At 42.2% G+C, this 24,072-nt stretch overlaps 2 protein-coding genes across 25 annotated transcripts in view; one reads left to right on the plus strand and one right to left on the minus strand.

Annotated features, from left to right (window-relative positions):
* Positions 1-6,098, plus strand: part of PCM1 (pericentriolar material 1) — an 82,917-nt gene extending 76,819 nt beyond the window's left edge. For 23 of the 24 annotated variants that reach the window (XM_053659982.1, XM_053659997.1, XM_053659995.1 and 20 more), the window contains 4 exons: positions 483-739; positions 2,598-2,690; positions 2,780-2,897; positions 4,215-6,098. In XM_053659982.1, coding sequence (XP_053515957.1) covers positions 483-739; positions 2,598-2,690; positions 2,780-2,897; positions 4,215-4,240 — 494 coding nt within the window. In that variant the 3' untranslated portion in view covers positions 4,241-6,098. The remainder of the gene's footprint in view (positions 1-482; positions 740-2,597; positions 2,691-2,779; positions 2,898-4,214) is intronic. The other variant, XM_053659992.1, reaches the window with a different exon arrangement.
* Positions 6,099-10,379: 4,281 nt separating this feature from the next.
* Positions 10,380-24,072, minus strand: part of ASAH1 (N-acylsphingosine amidohydrolase 1) — a 28,144-nt gene continuing 14,451 nt past the window's right edge. Inside the window, exons 5-14 of the mRNA XM_037128795.2 lie at positions 20,929-21,007; positions 17,250-17,324; positions 16,369-16,414; positions 15,169-15,313; positions 14,575-14,629; positions 14,363-14,444; positions 12,591-12,722; positions 12,366-12,489; positions 11,895-11,951; positions 10,380-10,533 (exon numbers count right to left, since the gene is read on the minus strand). Coding sequence (XP_036984690.2) covers positions 10,444-10,533; positions 11,895-11,951; positions 12,366-12,489; positions 12,591-12,722; positions 14,363-14,444; positions 14,575-14,629; positions 15,169-15,313; positions 16,369-16,414; positions 17,250-17,324; positions 20,929-21,007 — 885 coding nt within the window. The 3' untranslated portion in view covers positions 10,380-10,443. The remainder of the gene's footprint in view (positions 10,534-11,894; positions 11,952-12,365; positions 12,490-12,590; positions 12,723-14,362; positions 14,445-14,574; positions 14,630-15,168; positions 15,314-16,368; positions 16,415-17,249; positions 17,325-20,928; positions 21,008-24,072) is intronic.

Here is a 24,072-nt window from a genome sequence, read left to right on the forward strand (position 1 = left end):
ATATCTCAAGTGCCTTTTACTTGCTCAAAAATTGAAAAAAATTAAATTCTTAGCTAATGTAAGTTTGAAGGTATTTTTGACCCAATGTATGTTCCCTATCTCCCCCTAAAAATGTTGTAGAAAACACAGGGCTTTGCTTTCTGCACAGAGTCATTACAGAAAAGTTTACATACTTACACACCAAGAATTCTGTAAGGTGTAGACATCTTTAGATAGAAACGTGGGTTTTTAAAAATACCTGTTTTTACTCCTCAAAATCCTTTTACAAGTCTGGTGAATGTTAGGGGTTTAATTTTTAAAACAAGCCCACATGAATCCAATTAATTAAATTTGGAAACTGTTGATAAGGAAAATGTGTAGTTGCTTTTTGGGGGGGGTTAAATAGCCTGTACACGCTTATTTTAATGTTGCCCTTACTTGGTGTCATAAAGTTTTAACGGCTGTTGCATTATACTAATGTTAAGACTTTCCTTCGATGACAGATGATCAGGACAGTGCTCCTGTGAAACCACGTTCCCTCAACATCTTGGAAAATGAGCGGCCTCTAAATAGCACTGTCCAGAAGGACTCGCCTCTGACTGCCGATTCATCTAAACAGCCCAGCACTTTGCCCTTACCCTTAACTGAGACTGAAACCCTGGTGCCCAGAGTCAAAGAAGTGAAGTCTGCTCAGGAAACTCCTGAAAGCTCCCTGGCGGGAAGTTCTGACACCGACTCCCCAGTGCTAGTGAATGACTATGTAGGTGTCATCACCTTTCTGAATATTTCTGCAAGTCATTTCTGTGCATATTGATTTTCAGGGTAACAGTTTCAGCGTGTACATACAACTCTGTGTTTAGGTCTAGAAACTGTCAGATTATTTTTATCTCTCATTCAAACTTATTTTAAACTTGAACAGAAGGGTAATAGGAAATTAAGGTGACTATCTCAAAACCTAAAAGCTATTCGTTTTATAATGTTGAGAACCAGAGTGATGAGTTTTGCCTCCACCGGCGGGGAGTGGAGGTGCCTGAGTGGGGGTGACAGATTTAGAAAACACAACACAGTTTAAAGAAAAGCAGGGGCCAGTGGGGACGTCGCCCTCTGTTAGAGACAGTGACCCTGAACACGGTCTCTGTGTTTATTTTATAGGGGTTGGTTGGCTAGAGCTCAAGGACGTTTTACAAACTTAGGGAGAAGCTGCTGGCAGATTGTTCCATTCCCTGGGTATCTAACTGACACATATGTCTTCTGCAAAAGTTACAGTCGCATTCAGCTGAAGCTTGTGGTTACCTATTCCCTTCTCAACCCCCTCGGGTTCTGGCTGTTGTCACCACTGGCTTGGATCCACCTTGCAGATGCAGGCAGTGAAGTGTGGCCTTGCTAAGCACTCAGCCTTAGCTTTGACACCAGCCTTCACCATCCTCCGGAGTTTCAGGTGGTGCCCTGGAGAAAGTCCATTTCAAATTCAGACCTAAGGGATAATGGTACTCGAATCGGATGACTCCCTCACACATGCTTTCTCAACTCTGGTATTTAGGGTGTCTCCTAAGTCTCTGATACACACGAAAGACTTTGGGATGGGAAGTAATTTGACAGCAGTAGAGTATCACTATATACTGAATGACATAAAAATGCTAGAAAATATGCTACCAAATCTGGACCTTTGTATCAATTTAATTTTATAGCAAGCAGGTTATTTTTTGGGTCCTTGGATTTATATGTATTTCATATACTTTGTCTTAGCAGCAAAAATGAACAGTGTACTCATAGGTCTAAAGATACCCGTTAGATTTATTCTTACTGTCATTTGATGAGTATGTAGAGTTGCTAAATGGAAGACTGCAATGAAATTAACTTGAAGTTGGAGTGTAGAGGGTCTTGAATTTGAATTTCAGCCAGGGCACTGCTGAATGTTTTAGCATAAGAAAGTCCAGTGTCTGTGGTCATGGTCTGTGAAGATGCATCGGGCAACTGTGTGGAATGTGTGGTCGAGGAGGCTCCATTATCACGGGAATAGAAAATACCAGCTCAATGAGAGAGGGAGGCGGGTAAGAAATATTTCAAGAAAAACCTACAGTTTACACTTGGGTAGTGGTATGATGATGATAACTGATAAAAATCAGAAAGGAGAACTAAAAGAATAAAAGAATTGAAGTTTCAGAAAAATACAGTATGAGGTGGTCACAAAAATGAGTGCTAAATTCATACCTCGTCTCTGTTCCACCCTCCACAGAGTTGATATTAAAAGTCTAAATATTTACTTAGATTCTGCTGGATATCGCCCTCATGTTTTCTGTAAACATACCAGGAAACAAGAGCTGTTCTTCTAATTATTTTAGCCCTAAACATAGCTACTTTTTCTCCCTTTAACTTGTATAAACCAGCCCTTTTTTTAATAAAATGAAAACAGCACAGAGTGTTTCCCAAACCAGCAGTTGTGTGGCCCTCTCTGTGACCTCTAGATTGCCATTCTTGTGCAGAGCTTGACTGTGTTAGGGCACCAAGTATGATAGGGTTACTGGTGTGGACTCAGAAGAGTCCACCTTTGTGTCTGGCATGGAAGACTGGTTTAAATCTGGGATTCCTTCATTCAACATCATTTGTTTATCTTGCAGGAAGCGGAATCTGGTAATATAAGTCAGAAATCTGACGAAGAAGACTTTGTGAAAGTTGAAGATTTACCACTTAAACTGACAATATACTCAGAGGTAATTTGACTCTCTTTAATTAAACTTACCTTTATATAATAAATATTGTTATGATGAAAATGATTGTTTTTTTTTTTTTCATCCTAAAGGCAGATCTAAGGAAGAAAATGGTACAAGAAGAACAGAAAAACCATTTATCTGCTGAATTGTTATGTGAAATGCAGACTGAAGAATTAGCTGGGAATTCTCAGACACTGAAAGAACCTGGTACGAGTTACCAGTTTTAACAGTATATTGAAAAATTATTCATTCTTATACCATTATTTTGTTTTTGTTTTTGTTTTTAATGCACTACTAGTACCTGGAAGATTTAAGCCATATATTGGAAAGAAAACATAATCCTGCAAAATTTTTAGTTCAGCTTCCTAATTTATAAAATGGTATTATCAGATCATTTCTTCTATTTTAGAAACCTTTGGTTTTAGCGAAGTGGTGTACACACATGGTGTAAGAAAGGGAAGTGGAGACCCCATTTCTCTTCATTGTTGGTGGTTGGCTGTTTTGGAGGAGACCCTCTATCTCAAAACCACGCCCTTCAAAATCTTCTTAATCTAAACAATTCAGATAGCAGTTTTCATCTTCTAAATGAAAAGCCAGTATTTAGACCTTCCCTTCCTTTCAGTGTTCATATTACTTTTGGTTTTCTCTGTTTGTTGCCTTTGTTATTTGTAGTACATCCTTCCCTGTACATTTGCTAGTTTCGTCAACTCTGGTTGTCACCCAACTAGTCCTTCCCTCCTACTTTGCCTTCTCTGTTCAGTTTTCTGCACATTCTTATATAATTAAGGTTATGAAAAGAAACACACATTTTGATTTGTAATATGGTAGTTAAATCTCGTCTATTTTTCTGAAGGTGGTTCTATGTAAATTCGATTCAGTACAGAGCCAAGTGATAGTCCCAGATTGCCTTCTTATGGGTCTGATAGCACAGCCCCGGGCCACTCAGAGGAGAGCATTTCCTGTGTCAAGGTCAAAAGATTTCTTGATGTTGTCTGTCAGTTCACCCACTGATTAAAGCCACGTAAGGGTTTTTTCCTGGAAATGAGGTGAAGAGAAGGCAGAGCAGATGTCAGACCTTCAGTGCGCTCGCCAGTCTTCAGCCCGGTTCCGCCTGTTAGAGTCTCAGCCGCACCACGTGCTCTGGTCCAGGCTGCAACTCACGCCGTGCCTGCCTCTCGTGCCTGCAGCGTCTGGGCGCACCGGCGTCTCCTCTCCACTCTTCTCTCAGAACCACCCTTCTTTTAGAGTGCCTTCTTTCTCCTAGTGGGTTGTTCGCTTGCTTTGTTTTGAGATGAAGGGAGACTGGAAGTACCTGGTCAGTCTGCATCTGAAACAGACCCTCACCTGTCACAGCTCTTGCTGTGACATCAGGGAGTTGTGGCAAACTGCGATGGTATTTCCTCGTAATAACTTTATACTGAAAGTGAGTGCTTTAATTAATGGAAGACACAAATACCTAAGTTCTAGTAGTATCTTAATTCAGTAAGTAATTTATAAGACATTAATTATTATTCTGTTTTTCAGAAACAGTGGGAGCCCAGAGCACATGAACATCTTCAGAGGCTCATCTAACCCTCTTTACAGAGTCAGTGCATATATGGAAATGTTCTAAATAAACATCTGTTTTGATCTGTATAAAAATGTAAATTAGTTTGACACTGCATTTTTGATAAGTGTGCGAATTTCTGCCCATGGCAGTTTAAAACAAAAGAAACTAAACTGGGGACAGATTCAAGCCTTGATACACTGTGGGGTTTTGTTTTGTTTTTCCTCCCCCGCACCCCCCCGCCCCCCGCTATTGTGGTGTTTGGTAATGTTGAATTTAAAATGCAGTTTTAAATAAAGTTTGGACTTAACTGTAAACATTTTTTTGAAATTATGTTAAATTCTATACAGCAAGTCACTGTTCTATATAATTAGGCCATTCAGAGAAGAGCAGTGGTCAAGAGTGAGAGACGTACACTATTTTTTTCTAAGTATTTTCTTGTTTGTGCTATTACAGTGGCCTCAGTTTCCCCCTTTGTTGTAGTCTGGCCATCGCCGTGTCACCGCTGTCAGCCTGGTGTGCTCTTAGATATCCCGTGTGTTACTCCTGTTCCTAAGAATAGGGCAGGCTGTGCAGGTTTCCAGGATATCTGCGAAGTTAATGACTCGAAATGCTCTGTTCAGATGGGGTAGTAAGTTTAGAACATGTCTTAGTACCCATTAGATAGTTCCCAGGATTTCACTTTCTGTCTGTGTTGCCTCCATCTAAAAATAAGTAAGTTGTATAAAATTAGAGAGTCTTTCTGCACAGACACAAGTACCATTGTGATTAATTTTAAATGAAAAACTGAGCTCTTTCAGATAGGGACTAACAGAGCTGAATGTGCGTACCAGAATGCGGAGGTTCTGTGTGCCTTCGGATAAACTCACTGAGATGGCAGCTCACAACCTAAGTGTAGCAGTTGCTTCTGCGTGGAGTGAGAGAGGTGAGGTACCGAGGAACAAGAATCTGTGTGGCTCCTTCATCCCCGAGTCAGCCAGCTTTTAAAAGATGGTTACCTTGAGTTCCCAAACCAGCCATCTACCCTGCAATGTTCATAGAACCAGTTAACAGTTATTTACCCCAGGTATCTTTTAAGTTTGCTAAAGGTTGACTGAAGAGACTTTGGTTGATATTCCTTAAAAATTCTTACCAGCCTGTTGTTACCTTATTATGAAACTGCAGTGTCCAATCAGGAAGTATTAAATGAGTGTTTTCCTCTGAGGACATTTACTGTATTGCTACTTAATTTACATTATACGAGATGTGTATCTCCAGCTTTAACAAAACATACTCAGAAAACTCTCATTGCAAAATCAGGAGTTCTTACCCAGCTGGCCTGGCATCAGGGAAACAAACAGTGAGTTACATCACGTGTAGTTCACTTCTGTATTTGTTTTCTAGATGGTTCGGGAAGAGGGGAAAACTTCATTTCCGTACTCAAGCCAAGCCTCACATGTCGTGGCTCTGTCTCTCTGCGTGCATATTAAAGATCGATACGGTGGAAAAGTTGTACCTACACCTCGGTTGTTGTAGTGCCTACGGACCTTATCAGACTTGCTCATTGGACTTATACCTGCTATAATCTAGTCTGGTGTTTTCTATTTCAGTAGGTAATTTAGTACAAATAACTCATTTCGTGTTTTTCCCAGGAGCTATTGCTAAAGGGTTAGGCGTTAAATTTTTTTGTCTGTCTTAATTTATAAGTTAAAAATTTGGTTAGAAATGGGAGGTGGACAAGGTCAGAAGGAGAGCGAACCCTACACAGGAGGAGATACAATGCCTGAATAGTGAGCTCAGTACTATTTGTATTTTGTAACATTTCACTTTGGGTAAATGCTTTTTCACTGGTAATAAATGCATATCCTGTGTATGACCCTGAATTGCATTTTCATTTAAATTACCATACTCATTTACGCTTTAGAATTTATTCCAGAATTGTGGCTTATTTGACTATTTTAGCTGTAAAAAAGAAATCAGGACATGAAAAATAATGGCATAGCAACTATCCAGAGATTTATTAAACTTGAGACCATTTTCCTTACAGCGCAGGCTTGTTCTGCTATTTCTTAGTTGTATCCACCTTATATACTATGTGGAGAACAGTCTCATATTTACTCAGAATTAGACTGGCATGTTTCTGGCTTATTGCTAAACTTTCTTTAATATAAGCAGGTCACTCTTCATCTGTCAAAGAAACAATTGGCTCTGGATTTTATTTATTTCACCGTGCAAATGTGGTTACCCAGGCACCTCGCCGGGAAGAGCCAGCATTTCCTGTTGTGCCAGCTGCACAGCTCTGATCGTCACTCCCTGTTTTCACGTGGCTGGCTCTTTCCTCACATTGGGGTTTCCAGTAAGGCACAGAGGGCAGTCCTTTACTTACAAATGAATGATTTGTATATAAAAAGAGTTTTAATCATCTTACCCATTCATTTTATCTGTCCAGTCTCAAATATCCATAACAAAAGCTTTGGGCCAGCAGTTGACAGAAAGCTGTTGCCTTGAGAACTGACCCCAACATAAAGTTTCAGTACCACAGAGTTCACTCTTATGTAATGTTCTTTCATTAAGACTTTCTACATGTGATTAATTTAAAATAAATGATAGTTGTAAACATTGTCATACTGCACGAGCTCCTCACCTTTAATGAACTGCATCTCCCACCGTATAGCAGCCCGTTGAAGGCCGGCTGGTGATCGGATGACGTCACGAAAGGGCTTTGAAAATAGAACGAGCTGCACCAGGTCACTGTAGCAGTGCTCAGTGTTTGCGTGAATCCTCTCAGTGAGACTGGACACAGACATTGCTGCTTCACCTGCTAGGCGTTCAGTATTTTCCTGGAAGGGAAGCATGGGCGTCTGTCCAGCGGAAGAGTATTCGTGTAAATGCTCTGACGGTGAGTGCTGCACATGTGTATACCACGCATCACACGTGTATCTGTGCTGGAGAAAAGAAGGGGTCTGCCAGAGCCCACGCTTGCCTCTGTATTTTTTACGTAACCAACATTCTTCTCTAACATGTCCTGGCTCTGTATGCTTTTGTAATTGTCCCCTTTTTACCGAAGGGGGAAGTCTCAAGAACACTCATTAGAGTGGATCTTAGATGTGGAGTTCTCCCCAGTTTCACTTTTACCACTTTAGTTATCATCTGTTTTATTTTCTCTCCTTTTTCATTCTTTGTGTCCCCACACACCCCCAAAATGTTTGACAGAGATAGAGTAATGGAGTTAAATTAAGCTACAAAATTCATATTTGAAACAGCTTTTTTGATTATATCATTGTTTCACTGCGGACTGTGTCACATAAGACTGCCCCTTGTCTTTATATTCCGCTCCCGCCAGTTGTCAAATTGAGGATGTATCGGTGTTCAGCAGGTTAATTTCTAATAACCCTTTTCTGTGGTCTGCCATTGAATTGTTTTATTTGAGTAACATTTCTGGTAATAGCTAGAAAAGTGAGGCATATTTCAGAATGTCAGTGTTTTCTAATGTGGTGTCAGTGGTTATCTAATGTTACCAGACTTGCACCTAGAAAATTTCTGTCCCTTCTGCTAGGTTGTCAGGACTCAAGCTCAGCCTATAAAACACTGTGGGCTGCAGCTTTTCTTTGTATAAATATTAGCATTCGTTTTAGTACATCGGAGCCCTTTAGCTTACAGTTCTTTCACAGACACTATTTGGGCAGTATTGTCATAAAGCACTGAGAGTATCATTACTCAGTTGGAGACGTGATGCCCAGGACATACTGACGCAGGCCTGGCCAGGAGGCTTGCTTGGCTGGAACATTATTCCATGCACTAAAAAGGGGGCAGATGACCCCCTGTTGGGGCGTATACAGGAGGCACCTGACAATGTTTCTCACATCAGTGTTTCTCTCTTCCCCTCCTTCCTTCCCTTTCCACCCTCCCTCCCTAAAATCAATAAAACATCCTCAGGTGAGGATTTACAGAAAAACACATAGTGATGCTATTTAACCCCTTTGGTTCCTCATTTTCCTATCTGCAAAAAGAACTGGCCTGGGTCCAAGGATGCTTTTAGTATTTACATTTTATCAAATGGTAATTAGCTGTATCTTTCAAAGGAAGATTTACAAAGAATTAAAAACGGAAATCAGTGAGTAAGCATTTATACAAATAATTATCAGTGTTTATTGAAGTCACTAAACAAGGAAGTGCTGAAAATCAAGTCTCTTTCATGACAAAATTGGATTAGGATTAAATTGTAAGGATTGGTGTGACCTCAACTTTGGTCAGTCATCTCATGATTTGCAAGGCTCTGGCCCTTCCTGTGGCCCGTGGCACAGCCTAGAAAAAAATGGGCCTTGTTACTTTTCACTAGAGGCCCTTCTGGGGCGTGTTCCTCGTCCACACCGCGTGGCATGGGAGAAGGGTGCTCTTCATAGAGGGACACTTTTATTCTGTTGTCTCTAGGCCAGTGATTTTCAACCTGTGTACCACAATTTTTAAAACGTGAAATACCTGACTAGGGTGGTATTAGTTTGTACTTTGCTTTTCCCTTGGACTGTCAGATCGAAAAATTACAACAGCCAGCACAATAGCCATTTGGTCTGAAGGCCCTGTCTTTGAACCATAAATATATAGGTCATATAATACAGCTGCATCTTATTGGTCACGGTGCATAATAAGGTTGCATCTTACTGGTTAATTTTAGGTACACAGAAATACACAAGTGTGGACACCTAATCTTTAAAAGTCACTATGGAGCAAAAAGGGTAGGTAATTACTGTTACCATATTTTAAATCAATCAAAACTGTATTTCTTTGTCAGATTTGGTGAAAAATAAATTTTTTGGTGTGCTGCAGAACTATAGCAATTAGTTGAAGTGTGCCATTAGGTGAAAAAGGTTGAAAAGCACTGCTCTAGGCTTTGTAAAACCTTCACAACAGCCCCATCCGTAGCCTTAAATGTTGTTTTAACGTAGTCTTCCAACCTTGAAATCCTAGAATATCTCTATGGTGAGATTTGAGACATTTATATGACACTATATTCATACTCTGTTCCGAGTTAAACGCTGGAATTCCTCGAGGTTTAACCTGGGGCTCAGTCGGAGGAGAAGCTGCCTTTCAGCACCTGCACTTGGGCCGCTAACTGGGCCAAGAAGTGGTAAGGATGAGTCACGAAAATTGTAGCCGTTCATACGCTGAACAACCCACTTACATAACTTTTGTCATTCAACTTGGACATGTTTGGCTTTGATTTTTCCGCGATAACGCCCACCCTCAGACAAACACGTAGGCATACACGCAGTCAGCGTACAAGACTGCTGTCAATGCTTCCAGTGACTTTATTCAGTGTTGTGCATCCAGCCGACACGGAAGGGAAGTGGATACAGCCACGCCCGGCTGGCAGGCATTTCACAGTTCATTGCGAGAGATGGGAAAGTTAACAAGTTCTGTTAGTATTTTTCATAAATGTATTTATTGATTTCTGAAAAACATTTTTAGTAACTGAACTTAAGTTTTTAAAAAATACATACTGATCAGAAGAAAAACTGAAATGGGTGATGTGTAGGAAAGTTTCAGACAAGTGGGTTTGCCTCTCATTCTCCACAAGCCTGGCCTGTTCACTGCACTCACGGAACCTGGGGTGTGGATTTGGGAGCTAACTTCCCGGGTTTTGGGGAGGTAGGGTGCTTCTGGAAAAGGAAACACGTCTGCTCTGTGTGTCAAACACTGCCCTGTGTGCTGACCGCTTCAAGGACCCCTGGGAGCGCTGCCACTCAGAGTCAGGCCCAGGGACTGCTCATTCAGAAATTACACAACTGAATGTCTCGCCTCCCTCCCGTCAAAGTGGGTGAAATGATATTGCTGTCACAGCAAAGACAATCGCATAGAAAAATTTACAAATATTAAAGTGAAAAACAATGTGGACTGTCTACTGTAACTATTATATAGCTGTACAGAATTCAGTGCCCACAGAGACTGCTTTATTCCATGGACGTGGGTCCCACAATTGATTACCCATCCCCATCCCCAAATGTCGAAATGAAACTCAACAAATTCTAAATGGTGGTTGTACCTCACGTGAGAGCAGTCGACTGTTCCTGCACAAACAGCCTGCAAAGTGTAAACATATCAAGACAGACAAGCTCGTGCCTTAGGCCCTGCCCTGGGTCTCGGCTGCTGGCCAAAGGGCGGGCGGCTGCACAGGCCGGCCACGCGAGAGCCCCCCAGCATCACAGCACGTTGTGTAGGCCAGGTGGGTGCTCACCACCCGATACAGGGGTCTGGGCAGTCCCGCAGGTAAGTTTCAAATTGACCTTTGGTGACGTCCATCAGGGTTGTGAACACCGTCAGCTGAAACAACAGTTAGTTTTACTTTAAGGGTGTTTTCAATTCCAAGATGTCCTCTAATTCATACTAACGTTTTTCGTGGAACTGCTTTATGAAGTTACCTGATACTAAATAATGTATAATAATACGTTGTGAAAACAGAATAAATGCTATATAAAAGATCCAAGTAACTAATAAGTTAATGATAAAAACAGTTGGTTTCAGTAGACTGTTATTCCCGGTTGAACATATAAATAGGCCTGGGAGAGAACCCTGAGTTCTTCCAAGTCTCACTGCAGAGCAGCACCCTGCTCCACCACCGGTGCCGTGAGACGGACTGGACCTCCCATTTGGGATTTGCAGTCACGCAAAGCTTAGCGCGAGTGGAATAGGAACAGTTTAGCTTTGGCTGTCCTCATCCTTAAAGCACATACAGTGGGGACACTACACAGGCACGCACATTAGAAGGCACACAGAATCTAACCACTGTGAGCTCCCACGAATGGGGTGTGGACAAAGCAAGTGTGGCAGGGTCAGCGGGCGTAAGGAAGGCTTCCTGCGGGAGCCAGGCTCCCATCCGAATGCTCCCAGCAGGAGGAGTGTGTTGTCAGAGGTAAGGGGGGCAGGGCATGCTGACGCTGGGGAGGGGGAGGGTTAGGGGACGGGAACCAAGGGGAAAACCTGCTGTGTGCATCCAGAATACACAGTGGGGGGGGGGGGCTATTAGCAAACTGGATGCCTAGGAAGTTTGTTGCACTTTTCTAGCTATACTGTTAGAAAAAGATAAAAGATGTATGTAATAAAGGGAAACCCTAATCCACCAAGACACAAAGCTCTGTTTTGCAGGGGGTTAAGTTTTAGGTGTTGGTAGTGTACAGCGTAAGATTCCCTGATTAGGAGAAGTTAAAACTAAATGCTATACTTAATTCAGTGCCATGTAAGTAAACTTGGAGCAATACTCTGATCAAACTGGATACCCAAGCCACAGTGGTCAGTTTGTCACATCCCAGCAGTTACTATTTTGGTCACATAAAAACATTTTAAAAAATCAGCCTTAAGCTAAACATGACCTATGATTCTAGCTCTGATTTCTCCCAAGATAACGGGGGGGCGGGGGAGGGATAAAACACAGGACAGAGTTATACATGTATATATTTTTAAGCCATGGCCAGGAGCTCAGTGGGTAGAGATTATCCCAATGTGCCAAGGTTGCAGGTTGGATCGCCGGTCAGGGCACATACAAGAATCAACCAATGAATGCGTACGTAAGTGGAGGAGCAGTTTGATGTCGATGTCTCTGTCTGTCTCCCTCCTTCCGTCCATCTGTTCCTCCCTCCCTCCCCTTCTCTCTCTCCAATCAGTCAATCCATAAAAACTCTACATACCTTGTTGAGGACAGGTTTTGTTGACAGGATATCATACATGGTTGGTAATGAGATATTCTAAAACACAAAATAGTTTGTTCAGCACGTTAAATACAGATATCAACAGCCTTATTCACACAAATGGGTCAGAAGCCAAGACGTTCTTCCATCGACCTGCCTCCAACTCCCTAAATGAATTTCCCTTGGGGTCACTGTCAGAAGCAGAAGTAATGGTTCTCATGTATCGCTTTTTCTTTCTGACTCTTCCTCCCCTTTTAATTCTTGCCTGTTTGTCATTCAACTTCACCGAGTGGTGTTCAGAATTAAAAAAAGGTAAGTACAGCAAAATTTAGCTCTTTAAAAACGAAACAAAAACTCAGTGGGACTTTCTCTTGATACTGGATAGGATGAGGTTTATCAATTCCATAGAAGCCAACGAAAAATGCCAGAACTGACGAAATCTTTAACATCACCATTTCTTGTGTTACTTACGTCTTGTGTCGTATGGTTGAGACACATCTTGGCAGCTCCTCTGCGATCATCAAGGAAGAAGGGATTTTTCCAACGGTCATAATTAGTTTCCACCACATACCACCTACCCTGCTCGGGGTCGAGTCTAAACAGAAAAAGAGAGACTCCTCTCAGGCTCACGCCTCGCACCTGTACCCACGTCAGTCCGAGCCACAGTTCCTGTTCGGCTGGAACGCAGACACTTACTCGTGCACGTCCAGAGACTTTGTCCTGTCCCGTGTGATCACACAGCCCTCCCCCGTCTCATTGCCTCCCAGGATGAAGTACGCTGGGGCCAGTATCTTCGTTTTGATCAGTATATTCCTGGCTTCTTCATAACTACATAAAGACATTTTTTAAAAAGCAAAAATTTTTAGTTGACACGGCATCAAAGATTTTTCACTATGGATGCTAAGTGAAAACAAATATTTGAGGAACACGTTCTTTAAAAAAGGATGGTCTGCAATGGCTCAGGAGGGCAGCTCCAACTCGGACGTGGCAGGACACCCACCCAAAATGTCCCCTCCGGTCTGAGGGGCACAACAGCCTCAGGGGGTCTCCCACCCTTACTGTGTGTGCCTTTCACTCAACAACAGAACCAAGGGGAACAGTACTATTACCATAGAGGGGACTTAAGGCGTAGAGAGTAAACCTTAAAAATGGGGGCTATTAATAAGTGAAGTGGGTTTGCAAAAAAGTACTATTCTCATTCCCTGGAAGGCATTAAAAGTAGAACTGTCAATTTATTCTAAGTCATTTTGACGTAGTGCTGGCTACAGGCCATTTTGCTATTATAAGATTTCTGCATAGAATATAACTTCTAGGTTAACAGGCATTATGATTTAAATGAACATTGTACAATTTTTATTTTATGTATGGGCTTTTTCTTGTCATAGTGGCATTGTCTCTTACATTTTTTAAACAATTCAATTCCTTCCTATAAACACACACACCACACGTAAATGAAGAATTCCATATGAGGGTCACCTCAGAAACTGAAATAATTCTTCAATGGAAGATAACCTGGAAAATTCTTTATATTTCAATATGAGTAATTTAAAATAAAATACAACACACTCAAAGGATCATACACCATGGTCAAGTGGGATTTACCCCAGGGAGGCAGGGATGGTTCAACAACCACAAAGCAATGTGATACACCACATTAACAAAATGAAGAGGAAAAACTGTGTGACAATCTCAACAGATGCGGAGAAAGCATCTGACAATTTCCAACATGCACTGACGATTAGAAACCGCACAGTCTGGGTACAGAGGGGACGTGCCTCAACACCACGAAGGCCACGTGTCGAAGCTCACAGCTAACGTTCATGGTGAGAAGCCAAATGCTTTTCTTCTAAGATTAGGAACAAGATGGCGATGCCCACGGTTACCATTTTCATTCAGTATTCTTTTTACGGTACTAGACAAAGCGATCATGCATGAAAAACAAAAGGCATCCAAATCAGAAAGGAAGAAGTAAAACTTGCTATTCACAGATGACATAATACTATGTATAGAAAATTGGAAGACTTCACACACACACAAACTGTTAGAACTAATAGATTCGGGAAAGTTGCAGGATAAAATTAACAAAAATCAGTAGCTATGCACTAATAACGAGCTCTGAGAAGGGAATTAAAAGAACTGCATCAAAAAGAGCAAAATACCAAGGAATAAGCTTACTCCAAAAGGTGGAATACCTGCACACTGAAAAATATAAGACATTGGTGAAAGAAATGGAAGATAACAATAAATGGATTGATATTCCATGTTCATGGACTGAGGAATTAATATTGTTAAGATGTCCATACTACCCAAAGCAATCTACAAATTCAATCTACAGAATCACTTTGCAATATATACAAATAACAAAACCTTTGCAATATATACAAATAACAATACTTTAAATTAATGTTATGCATCAATTACATAAAGTAGAATAAATATTAAATTTTATGGTAAAGCAGCCAGATTACCTTGTGCTATTTTCCAGGACTGATCTAGTGATAAAGCCTATCCACATGGCGTCTTTCTTCCCCAAAATCCACTCTATGACACCTGGGAGGGAGCAGACACACACAGGGTCACAAGGCCTGGAATGGGGGAGACTCTGAACCGCAAGGCAGAGCCAGCTCTCCTCTCAAAATGCCTATGAAATCTCCATTTCATTTAACAACTATCTACTCACCCATATAACCGCCATTTGTACTGAAACGCTCATTTAGTGTAAGACTGAACAGTCCCTGAGAAAAAGAAAGGAGTGAAGTCAGAAACCGAGATCACCCCGTGCAAGGCCCTCTCGCCAAACTCTGTATGGTCGATTGAGACCTAGACTGGGACGTATGGAATGCAGTGACTAATCAAAACCATGATGATATCATGTGTTATTAACAGAACTGTTTTAGAAGTTCAAAGCACTTTCACCCATTGTGTGTGAGGTAAGTAGATGTGATGTTACTGGCCTCCCTTTTCTAACGAAGAATCTGCAGTGCAGAGAATTCATGCCTAAGGTGCCTGAGTGGCAGACCCGGGACAGATTCCAGGTGGCCATTCCCCAGTCCCGACACCCAGCCACACACTTTGCCCCCAGAATGGGCTCAGGAGCCTTCATTTCCTTTCTACTTCTCTCTACCATGTGAGCTCACTCTCGCAAAGGTGACAAGAAGTGCAAACGGGTGAGCAGGGGCTTGTATTCTTTTTAGATCCTCAGATCCACCCTTCACAGAGAGGAAAAGCAGGATGCAGAGCTACCTGTAACGTTACGTTACGGGACATTCCTTACTGGTTTGAATCCTGTTAACATGCCCACATAGCCAGCAAAGCTTGCCGCCTTGAAGACAGTTTTGTTGTTTCTCTGGAAGTCCAAGTTCACTGTTAAAGGTTTTAGCGCCTCGGTTACAACCCAGGTGTTATTATTTATATTCCACCTATAAAAGACAAATTTCAGTGACATTTCAGAACAATGATGATAATGATGAATATAATGATGATGCCCATGCTTTATACCAGGTACTTTATCTACTCCCTAATGATCAACCCTAACAAGAACTTTTCATCAGAGGAGAGGGGGCTGGGGGGAAAGGGACTGAACACAAAAACAAAAAAAACAACCACAACTCGGGTACTTTTCCCTCTGGTAATCATGGTGATTACCAGGAGGGAGACGGGATGGGGGGGGTAGAAGAGGGTATGGAGGATACATGGTGATGGGAGGAGACTTGACTTGGGGTGATGGACACACAATATAATACACAGATAATGTATTATAGAATTGCACACCTGAAACCTATGTAATTTTATTAACCAATGGCACCCCAATCAATTCAATATAAAAAAGAACTTCGCCATATACGGGTTTTGTCCTCCACGCTCCTCCATATGACGAAACTGAAGCCCGGAGAGGCTGAGTAGTTCTCCCAATAAAACAGCCTACAAACTGTAAGCCCAGATTCAAATTTAGTCCCTCACTGTAAAGCATTTTTTCCAGAAAGATTGAGACATAAAACAGAAAGCTATTCTTCCTTTTTTAGAGATTTTTAAAAGATTTTACTTATTTATGTTTAGAGAGGGAGAAAGAAAGGGAGAGAAACATCAGTGTGTGGTTGCCTTTCATGTGCCCCTCCCACTGGGGACCTGGCCTGCAAACCAGGCCTGTGCCCTTACCAGGAATCAAACTGGTGACCCTTTGCTTCGCAGGCTGGCATTCACTCCTGAGCTATACTAGCCAGAGCTATTCCTCCTTTTTAACAATAAACTGGACGTGCATCTGGGCCTTCAAGCATGTTCCAGATCTCTGTTCACTAGGTACCACTCAGGTACAAACTCACCAACAACTGAGTAAGAGTGTGCCCATCTTGTCCCAAAACTAAGGAACCCACGCCCTTCCCTTGTGGTCACACTTGGAGTATGACTTGGGACTTTTCATCAGTGTTATACAATCTACTCTTCTTAAGGACTGATACACACCACTCTCTTTACTTACCCAAGAAATATTCCAAAATCCATGTTCCGCCCGTGTATTAAATGACCTAATTGAAAGAAAGCAAAAGAAACACGTAGAAGCAGTTATGACAGTACGATGGACCTGAAAACTGGACGCTTCATTTTGGTTCACTGATATTCACAACTGTTAAATCCAACAAGAAGAATTAAGCAGCATCTTGATACTGTAAGTATTAAGATCAAACTGTTCTCCTTGTCACATTGGCCAGATCCCCCCATAATCCCCGAGAACACAGGGTTCCAGGTAAGGTTAGAATATGGGGAAAGGATCAGTGGTCATTCTTTGGTCCACTGGGACACTGTCCTGCCCGGACACAGTTACGTTATTGTCACCTAATGTGACTTGCCAAGATCCTTCAGGCATTGCTACCCATAGCCGGACACCTCAAGGGTGAGGTACGGGCAGACTTAATAACAAAGCACAGGTCAAAAATAAGAGTGACTCAGGCTAAATCATCCTGTGCTTTGTACTCTGGGGACCTGCCAGGAAAAACACAGAAGGTCGAGGGTGGTCCACCCGGGGGCTGTTGGCTGATGGATGATCTGTCCTGGGCTTCAAGGGAAGTCTGGGACCATCACAGTTACGAAGATTGTTACACATCCTGCGAGTACTTAGATCAGATCCCGAAGGTGAATATGAGTGGACCATGAGGAAGGGCAAGCATGTTAATAGTCCTGAAACACTTCTTCCAAGTCGTTTGCATGCCTGAATTGAATAGGCATCGCAGTGGCCTTAAAATAAGGACAGTTTTCAGTTTGCCTTTAAAAATGCACCGAAATCCATAAAACTGTGTGCAACACACACAAAATTCACAAAGCAAACAGAGATGTTACAAGTCCTAATTCCATCAGCACCCTTACCTTTTTTGTCCTCTGCTATTATCGAAGTACAAATGGTGAAAAACTCATAGAAAATGTTGAATGAAATAATCTCTCCTATGAGAAAAGACAATTTTTTTCGTTAATATAGAGAACCATAACATTATTAGAAACTTCTTTTTCTTTCTTTTTTTTAAAAAGATTTTATTTATTCATCTTTAGAGGGGAAGGGAAGGAGCGAGGGAAAGAAATATGAAGGTATGGTTGCCTCTACCGGGGACACACAATGTATCACGTGTTCCCTGCCAGGAACTGGCCTGCAACCCAAGCAGTGCCCTGACTGGGAATCGAATTGCGATCCTCTGGTTTTCAGGCCTGCACGCTCAGTCCACTGAGCTACACCAGCCAGGGCACAGAAACTTCTTTTTCAAGAAAGGGCTGAGCTCTCCTCCCCATGTGCGTTTCTGCTCTGGCAGGCCGGTCCGAACGTGCCTGCACGGCTGGCTGACTGACAGTCTCACCAGCCTGTGCACTGCAGATGGATGACAAGACTAGTCCCCAAAGGGGCCCCCCAAAGGGGGACCCACTGGGCAAGCTGAGCATCTGGGCATGGGGGAACTCTATTACACCATAACATCCACATTTTTTCACCCATATGCTTCCTTTTAGTTTTCTTTTGAGACTCAACTACAAAACTTTAATGCGTCTGGCTTTTGGTTGCATACTGAGAAGTATTTTGCCTAGATTTTTAGAGTGTACCAATATTCGAAGCTGAGAAAAGAAATACAGGAAGTATTAATAAGTGCAGAGCTTACGAAGAAAGTTCATTGTAAAACATTTTAATTTTTGTATATTCTTCCAAAACTGTGTAGTAACAATAATACCATTTAGCATTTCATAATTCAGTGATATACATTTTCACTGTTCCAATTTACGTTAATATATTAGGCTTAACATTTTTCTCACCCCAATTTAATGTGGGATTTTTTTCCATTTGATTTCTGTTTTGGTGAAATTCCACTCTTACTTTCTTTTATTATGAATCATTGGTCAATCTTTTTATTCTGTTTTTCTCTTGAGATATTTATGTGATATTCATTTGCTAGAGTTTTTTACATAATAAAGAAATTAAAGACTTACTTCTCATACAAATGTATATTTTCCATATGTTAATTATCTTTGTGGATCATTTTTGAGAACCTCCCTTTAAATCATTTTTTGAAGAAGCAAAACCAAAAAACAAATCTAGCCATTTTTGTTGATAAATACTATTGATTTCTAGAAATTCTCAATCATCTCTCTTGTAAAACCAGGGCATACAGGCCACTTAAAATATCTCTATTGTTCGGTGGCATAAAAAGAAAACTTTTGGGGTGGCAGAAAAAGTCTGTTTCATTCAATACTATTGGTTGGAAACAAAAATTTAAAAACAGCTTCCAAAAACATCGGTACCTAAGAACACTATGATATGAAGACTATGAGAAACACTATGGGGAAGGATATATGGATGAGTAATACGCAAGACATCCTCTCTAAAGATTAAAAATGCAGCTCAGAAAAACCCATAACCTATCAATACTGAAATTTCATACATGATGTTCACAGACTGGAAGACTCGGTATTCCAATCCCACCCAAAATGTCAGCTGGCTATTTTGTCAAAGTTGACAGGCTGAGTCTAAAATTCATATGGAAATGCAAAGGGTGTAGAATGGTGAAAAGAACTCTGATGAAAAATAAAGTTGGAAAACTTACACTACATACTTTAAGACTTACTATAAAGCTTTAGTGCCTGCAGTGGCATGGTACTGGTATAAGTAAGACAAATAGATAAATGAAACTTCACAGAAAGTCCACAACCTGAGTTAGATGTATACAATCACCTGATTGCCATCAAGAGCATGAGTGCAATCCACTGAGGGAAGGCTGGTCGTTCCAAGAAATATTGTGGACTCCACTGGAGGGACAGTCCACATGGAAAAACCTGAAACTTGGCCCTTCACTCCTGCCATACCCAAAGTTAATTCACAGTAGATTATGTAACGAGTAAATGAAAAACATGTAGAAGTGAGGATATTTTCATGACCTCGGCACATGCAAAGATTTCTTAAATGGACACAAAAAGCACTATCCCTAAAAAAAATGAGGAAATGAACTTTATTAAAATTAAGAATTTTTGTTCATCAAAAGACACCAATAAGAGAATTTAATAAGAGAATTAATAACAGAATAAAAGTTCCCACTGGGAACTGGCCTGCAACCCAGGCATGTGCCCTCACTGGGAATCGAACTGTGATCCTCTCGTTTGCAGGCCCGCGCTCAATCCACTGAGCTACACCAGCTAGGGCTGGAATACATATTTCTGACAAAAAAACTTTTATTCAGAATATATTAAAAAATTCTAAAAAGAAAAAGAATTTCTTCAAATGGATAAGATATGGAGATATCTCGTCTGCATAAGACTTTAGCACAAAGAAGGAAGGGTCGATAAATTGTTCGTTCTCATCAGCCATCAGGGAAATGCAAAGGAGACAATAATGGAATACTATAACACACTCAATAAAATGGCTCAAATAAAAAAGACTATCAAGTAGAAAAGAATCAAGTGGAGAAAATTAGAACTCGGATACTTTGCTGACGGCCAATGGACACAACCACGTTGGAAGACTGGTCGGCAGAATCTACCAGGGTAAACATGCAGCTACCCTGTCACCCAGTACATGGGGGGACCCCCCAAAACCACTGGGATTATCTTCTGGATGGCGGGTCCCTTGTAGGACAGGCTTCCCTGGCCAGGTGAGTGTTCTAGGGATCCATCTGTATCAGTGTGCCAGCTGGTGTCATTGTGAGAGGCTGTGTTCAGCTTCCAGGAGTTTTTTTCAAGACTCTTTCAACACATTTGCCCATTTCGTGATGAGTGATTTACGAGTGCACCTGCCCACAACGCACTGAGTGTTCAGCAACTTTTGACCGAAAATGGCATGACCCCCATGCCCCACTCTCCCTATTCACTTGATCTGACTATGAGCAACTTTTTATTTGTTTTCCCAGATGAAAAACACCCTCAAAGGGAAACATTTTGTCAATGTGGAAGAGGTGAAACAAAAATGGCACAAGCCCTAAAAGGCATCAAAATCGACACGTTCAAAAACTGGTTTGAGCAGCAGAAAAAATGTCTTGATTGGTCTATTACATCAAATAGAGAGTACTCTGAAGGTGACTGAAGTGTAAACATACAAGAACACAGCAATTTTTATAAATATATTGCATTTTGAGGGGTCTCCCTTGCACATCTGAGAGAAATGAATGCATAGGCCCATCAAGAGACGTATAAGAAAGTTCATACATGTTCATTCTTAACATCCAAAATCTGGGACAACGCCAATCTCCTGTTCACACAACAGGAATAAGAAAGCAGACAACAGCGCGTACAGCTCAGTTCCATCTGTAAACGTTCAAGGGGCAAAACTAATGGAGGTCAAGTCAGAACAGTGGCTACCTGGGGAGGCCGTACTGTCCACGAAGCAGTACAATGGAGCATTCTGGATGGCTGGAATTCTCTGTATGTTGATCTGAGTTGCAATTACATGCATGTAAGTATTTTAAAAATTCTATTGAGCTGTATCCTTAAGATCTGTGCACTTCACCGGATGTATAAAAATTGCAATAAAAAAATTGAAGTGCTTTATTAAACTGTTTAAAAGCTGAGAAGTGAACCTTACCTAAAGGTATGCCCGTAATATCGGCAATCCCCTTCATTTCCTCTTCATAGGGGCCAGGAAAGTTGCCGAGTAGACCAGGCTGGAAACCAAACAAATTAACAATCATTCAACCTCAAGCGCTACTTTCAGATCTGGTTCTTTTACACAGAATGTGTTCTAGAGACTGCTCCCCAATAGGCAATCTTATTTTTAAGACACTTCTACATCATGTATTTTTATTTATTTATTTATTTATTTATTTATTTATTTATTTTAAAGCTATTTTTTATTTTATTGATTAAGCCATTACATTTGTTCTATTTCCCCCCTCCGTTCCCCTCCATCCTGCACACCCCTCCCTCACCATTCCCCCCTTTTAGTTTTGGCTAATGTAATTATGTTGTGCCTTGGTGTGTTCCTTCTTGGGTCCAACTTCTTTGGGACTCTCTGAGCTTCCTGGATTTCCTGGAAGTCTATTTCCTTTGCCAGAATGGGGAAGTTCTCCTTTATTATTTGTTCAAATAAGGTTTCCACTAGTGGCTGTTCCTCTTCCCCTTCTGGTACCCCTATAATTAGGATGTTGGAGTGTTTAAAGATGTCCTGGAGGTTCCTAAGCCTCTCCTCATTTTTTTGAATTCTTGTTTCTTCATATTTTTCTTTCTTCATTTTTTCCTTTCTTCTGGTCTACTCCCTTGATTTGAGTCCCAGTTTCCTTTCCATTACTATTGGTTTCCTGTGTATTTCCCTTCATTTCAATTAGTTTAGCTTCCATATGTTCTTTTAATTTGTGACTAAAATCAACCAGTTCTGTGAGCATCCTGATCACCAGTGTTTTGAACTGTGCATCTGAAGGTTTGGCTATTTCTTCATCACTTAGATTTATCGGCTCTGGGGCTCTGAGTTGTTCTTGAGCCATGTTTTGATCTGTTTGTGCCTGTTACCTGTGAGAAGTGCCTTAGGTGTTCACCAGGGCGGGGCCACCCAGGTCGCTGGTTTGTGAAGCTGCATGTGGGGGCAGGGTCAGAGAGGGAGCAATGGCGGTCCTCTCCGCTTGCCCAGGCCTGTTTATCTGAGCACAAATGTGCAAGCCCGCCGCCCTGCACTGCACAGTCTCAATGCTCGCCTCTTCACTGGTTTATCTGCACGCAAATGCTTGACTGACTGCAGACAGCCAGCCACACCTCTTGCCCATAGCTAGCCCGCACCTGGGATCCGCGCCCTCGGCTGCCTGTGCACCGCCTAGGTCCCGCCTAGGTCCCGCCTAGGTCCCGCCTAGGTCCGGGATCTTCCCTCCCCAACCCGCTCTGCTGCTGGCTTCACCCCTCTTACCGGTTTAGCTGAGTGGTTCGTTGTTTTCGGACTCTGTATTGTCGATTTTCTGTGTGGTTTGGTTGCGTTTATTGTTGTTAAAACTTTGTTGTTTTTAGGTTTAGTTGTGGGAGATGCAAGGTGTTTCCACCTATGCCTCCATCTTGGTGGAAGTCCCCTACATCATGTATTTTTAAAAGATCTATGTAATCCTCGCTCTAACTCTTGCTTTTGTACCCTTACGCTCGTCTGTTCTCCGGCATTACGCAGAGATGTGTGCATCTCGGATCATTTCCATTTCACCCCCTCCCAGGACACTGGAGCAGTGGATGCCCTGCTGTGACCCATAACAGGAGCATCACAAGGAGCCGCCGTACCTCTCTACTCAAATCCACCCTTTAGCCAATGGCACTTCACCCTCATTACTGGTTTCCTTCCCACACACAGCAAAAACCTGTATGTAGTCATTCATGAAAACTTCTGTTTTGGTTAATATATGATCGTGGGCTAAGCTGCTATATGCATTCTGTTAGCAAATAGTAAACACATGAGCAATTTCAATGGCATTCATCATACTTCTATCCTTAACTGCAATGAGTCACTAACAGTGAGATCAAAATTTAAGCTCACATAGCCTCCTACTAAGATAATGTGTTTAAAATTTACAAGTCTCATTTCTCACCAGTTTGCTATTTGTATGGACTGTGGCCTAAGGCAGCACACATGTGGACTATTTCCTGCAATTTAACACAAAAAGGACTCACTGCGCATGCGTTCACCACCTACTACGCCCCCCACCCCAAGGCACGGCGCTGTCCCTGCAGCGTGCAGTACTCACAACCACCACACACACGGTGTGTCTCAGTAAGCTCTCCCTGAGGACAAAGCTGAGGTTTCGTGAGCTAAGAAACTTGTCCAAGGACACGCAGCTGGGATGTGGCTGACCCAACCTTAAAATCCAATGTTTAAGGAACAAACGCCCCCATGTCTGATTAGGAAGCCTGCACCCTCTGTATGCTGCCCCCTGCTGACAGGCAGAGGAGGGGACAGGCGGGGGGGGGGCACATGGGGGCCTCTTTTGCTGCTGCTCCTGGCAACACGTGCAGTTTGCGGAGGTCAGGTGAGTAGGAGCATACACATGCGAGATGGCAAGTTGGGCAGAAGCAAGTGTTATAGGAAGGACATGCAGGGGCATCCGGCCTCTGGGACAATGATCAGCAACCAGGGGGTGAGCTTTACTGCCCACCCCCTTCCCTGGGAGATGTGGTGACATCTAGAGACATTTTCGGTTGTCACAACTAAAGGGGTACTACTAGCAACCAGTGGGAAGATGCTAGGGATGCTGCTACAGATCCCTCAGTGCACAGACTGCCCCTCACAACAAAGTACTATTCAATCCCAAATGTCCTTAGCTCAAAATACCTGCCCTAGGGCCTTGGCGTGCCCTAACCACCCCAGCACCCCCTACCTCCACCCATCCTTTGCACCCTGCAGGCCAGTGAGGGCCCCAGAGCAAAAGCTGAAATAGGGTGAAATAAGGTGGTGAGGCTCTCTCAGGGGGTCCCAGGGGCCAGGTGCTAGAGTTTCCATTGGTTCCACCTAAATTTTAAAAAGGGGCTGAGAACTAGAGTCTTCCTGCAGGACTAGGAGGAAAATGAAGTGGTGTGGCGCATGTGTGCCCACGAGAAACATGTGACCCATGTGAGTTTCAAAGGTCACAGCTCCGGAGGGACTCCACAAAGCACAGGGCCGACTGAGAAAAGTCTCTCATGTCCTCGAATACTCAGTCAAGTACTTAAGAAAAACCCCACGTATCCATAACTTGTACACCCACATATACATAAGGGGAAGGAAATG

The sequence above is a fragment of the Artibeus jamaicensis genome, unplaced genomic scaffold (genome assembly GCF_021234435.1).
Source record: "Artibeus jamaicensis isolate MK-2021 breed Jamaican fruit bat unplaced genomic scaffold, CSHL_Jam_final scaffold_833, whole genome shotgun sequence".
Lineage (NCBI taxonomy): Eukaryota > Metazoa > Chordata > Mammalia > Chiroptera > Phyllostomidae > Artibeus > Artibeus jamaicensis.